Source organism: Mizuhopecten yessoensis, unplaced genomic scaffold (genome assembly GCF_002113885.1).
Source record: "Mizuhopecten yessoensis strain PY_sf001 unplaced genomic scaffold, ASM211388v2 scaffold3279, whole genome shotgun sequence".
Lineage (NCBI taxonomy): Eukaryota > Metazoa > Mollusca > Bivalvia > Pectinida > Pectinidae > Mizuhopecten > Mizuhopecten yessoensis.
Window position 1 is genome coordinate 176843 of NW_018404965.1, and position 3586 is coordinate 180428.

The 3586-nt window shown below is 40.0% G+C and overlaps 1 protein-coding gene across 1 annotated transcript; it reads left to right on the forward strand.

Moving 5' to 3' along the window:
- The first annotated feature begins 1188 nt into the window (after positions 1-1188).
- Positions 1189-2634, forward strand: LOC110447290 (cholecystokinin receptor type A-like). The gene has a single exon (XM_021492880.1). The coding sequence runs from the start codon at positions 1189-1191 to the stop codon at positions 2632-2634; it is 1446 nt and encodes a 481-aa protein (XP_021348555.1).
- The last annotated feature ends 952 nt before the right edge of the window (positions 2635-3586 follow it).

Below are 3586 nucleotides of genomic sequence, written 5' to 3' on the forward strand. Positions count from 1 at the left end.
TTTGATATTCGTCTTCAAATTGCTATTTTGTCTTTTAGGGACGAATAAAGGAACGCGAAGGTTACTGTACCGTGCAGTCAAATGTTCCGTGGGAATTATAATAAATAATTATTTCGTACATCATTTTTTTCCTTCGTTTCATTTTTGCATTACTTTTGTGTGTTTATCAGGAATAAGGTTCCGCTCTCGATATATACATATATATATAAAAAAAGGCAAGAGTTTCTTCGAATTCCCTAGCGCTTTCTCCTCTTGACTGTACCGTGCATCATATATTTATTCTTACTACAATCATTGTGTATATCGTTATTCTGATGGTGTCCGGACTTGTTGTTATTTATCTAACCATCACAAGGAGTTTGAAATGTTTTTCTGATTATGTATATATACACAGGAAGTCATTGAATGCTGTTGATTTATCTGAATTGTTGACAGTGTGGTGTATACAATCACAGGTATCAGTTGTGTATCACGGGCCAAGAACGGACGTCCATTCAATTGACGGACATCCTTCTGGGAAGTAGGGACGTGGTGTACCGGCACATACAGGAATGTTGATTGGTTCAAATAGCATGCAAATGTGATAATGCCGCTTCTTAACAAAGTATATGTGTCCATGGAAACACTCCGCGTGCTGGTAACCCAGAGTGAGTGTGTTTCTGGCTAAAACATGTTCGGTGTTCGATGTTGATGTGATGAAATTTGTGTGAAAGGAACGAAAGTCAACCGAACCAACGTCGATTTTAGTGAAATATAATGTTGACAGGAAACTCAATAGGAATTGCTGAGTAGTGTAACAGCTGAGACAGGAGGGAGGATTCTGCCAGTACTAGAAACGTTGACATGACACGTAAGTTCATTCAGGAACACAGCGTGTATCATTTACTAAAGTCAGACATAACACACCTTATCAGATCAATTCTTTGTTGATTCGATCTTTGATTACCGGGAGTTATTGGCAAACTCATCTTTACGGAAACAGTAACCTGCCTTTACCGAACAACACCGAGATAGATCACAACATGACAGTACAATAGCGAGAGTGATCAAAAGTTGTGTAGTCACAATGTCGCATTTAACAAATATCGCGTACGTCAAGCATTGAATGAAGAGCAACCTTTTGTCTCTCATTACCAGCATCACAAAACATTGAAGAGATTGCTTCTTATTTGGTACGTACCGTACAATATGGCTAACATCACACAACAAAGACTGAACAACCTACTTAAAGCTCGCCTCGAGGCGCTACTGGATGACGCAAATAGGCATGAACAGACCATTCTTACACCAATCATTGTGTATATCGTTATTCTGATGGTGTCCGGACTTGTTGGAAACCTTGTCGTGCTTTACGTGTACACCTTCCGCTTCCGGAGGTCCAGTTCGCGTACCTTCATTCTGTGCCTGGCTATTCTCGATACACTCACTTGTCTTTTCGGGATGCCCTATCACATTATAGATATGACGCATGCGTACACATTTTATAATGTTGTCGCGTGCAAAACACTTAGTTACATCATGGCGTTGTCCCTACTTTGTTCGATTTACGTGCTGGTATTGATAGCGATAGATCGGTACCGTAAAATATGTAAGCCTTTTAAAAAGCAAATATCGGACATTGGAACCAAAACTGCAAGCGCACTGGCTGTTGTTTTGGCGGCAATATGTTCAACGCCAAATATCTTCCTTTATGGACACGCAACCATAGAACTTCCGGGAACGCATGTCCGCGGCGTGGAGTGCTTTATCGCCGACATATATACAGAAACCGTCTGGCCTATGATATATAATGTATTCTTGTTTATTATTTTTGTTGGCTGTACCTTGATTTTAAGCGTCTTATATGTGCTTGTCGGTCTAAAAATATGGCGTCAGGGATCATTTCAGAGGGAAGACTCAAATAGACGGAACAGCCAATGGAAGTTCTGTGGCAGCACTTCTCCTCAAACAACACAGATCGCATTGTCGGAATCTGAAAACCCCAGCCTCAGGGTCAAGGCCGTCAGATATCATAAAACCAGTGACGTAGATGGCATACCAGAAAATAATGACGCAGCCAACACGCAAGGAGAACAATTCGAGATGGATATATCTGATGACGAGGATGCCGTATTCAGAACAAAAACGACAGAAACCTCGTTCGTAAGCAACCAATCTGCAATGCATCAACAAAGAAAAAATCAGAGAGAAAGCAAGAGAATTGCCTTCCAGGCGGTGCGTCTTCACAATATGTCAACCAGTGACGACGAAGATGCACCGTGTCATTCCAGTACGAGGCGGACGGGAAGTCTAAGATCGCGAATGTCGTCCTATCGGCGGAGCGTGAGTTTGTCTCGAAAGCAACGTCGCTCCCTGAAAATCACGTGCATGCTCTTTCTGATCACGTTGGTTTTCGTGATTTCGTTCTTGCCACATCTCGTGCTTTTGATTTTCGACGCCGTGGACGACAGTTTCTGGTGGAATATCTCGGACACCCAAAACATTGTTTACAACCTCTTTCTCAGGACCTACTTCATAAACAATATGGCTAACCCCATCATCTATGGCTTCCTCGACATCCGATTCCGGTCGGAGGTCTGTCTCCTCTTTAAAAAGATAGGTAAGTGTAAATGGGACTCGATATTCGGTCGGTAAGTACACTTTTGTTGTGGTACCTGGCCGACTATTTACATCCATTCACTTGGGTCAATCGAACAAGGGAATCGACTATGCTTTCTGAGTGATTTTCAAATCAGCGAACTTGATACGATTGCGAAATACTCAGCTTAAGAGGAACTGCATAATAATTCACGACGTCAGAATAGCGAATTCTACACAGCACAAAAAAAAAAACCCGCATATTATAAACGTGAGTTTAAAACTGACACTCCACAAAGTCAAATCTGTAATCAATTCCATTCCACCCAAATTGTGAGTTTAAAAAAAAAAGAGAGATTGGTTTGGGTAAAAAATGATTCCGAGCAGGCTGCTCTTCCGTCTTGATGTTAGGATTTTATATGACATTTTCTCTGTGTCTTTTGTTAAGAAACAAGACCCTGTGCGACCATATCTAAGAGGTTTTGATTATTTCAAGGGCCGTTTATCCATCAAACGCTATTTAAAGTGTTCTGAGTCACTGCAGAATACGAAAGAACAACACTTATATATTCTGCTGTGACACTTTATCAGACGAAGTAGATGCTTGTGATTTCAGCTCAAACAGTCTTTTATACATATGTTTTTCTTGTTTGTTGAATTTATATATTGAGAACACTAACTTAGTTATGTGACATATTCGACGATGTATGTAGATATCATAAGATGTAAACATTTATTGCAATTGCAGTGATGAACACTGCTAGTTGTTTCTGTTATATTACATGTACTTGCTGACGTTGAAAGGTAACTGTGGTTTAGAGTTGTTCTTAAGAATCTCAAGAAATTTAGCCAATTTTTTTGTTATTATTGAGAAAGTAAAGATTTCTCTAGTACAATACATTGTTTTAGAGAAAGCCAAGATGGATTTGGTATATGGATGTAACAGAACTAGATAATTATAGATTATCACACTGTGTTTTCAGAGCTCGTCGTGAGAACAATTTTCTCA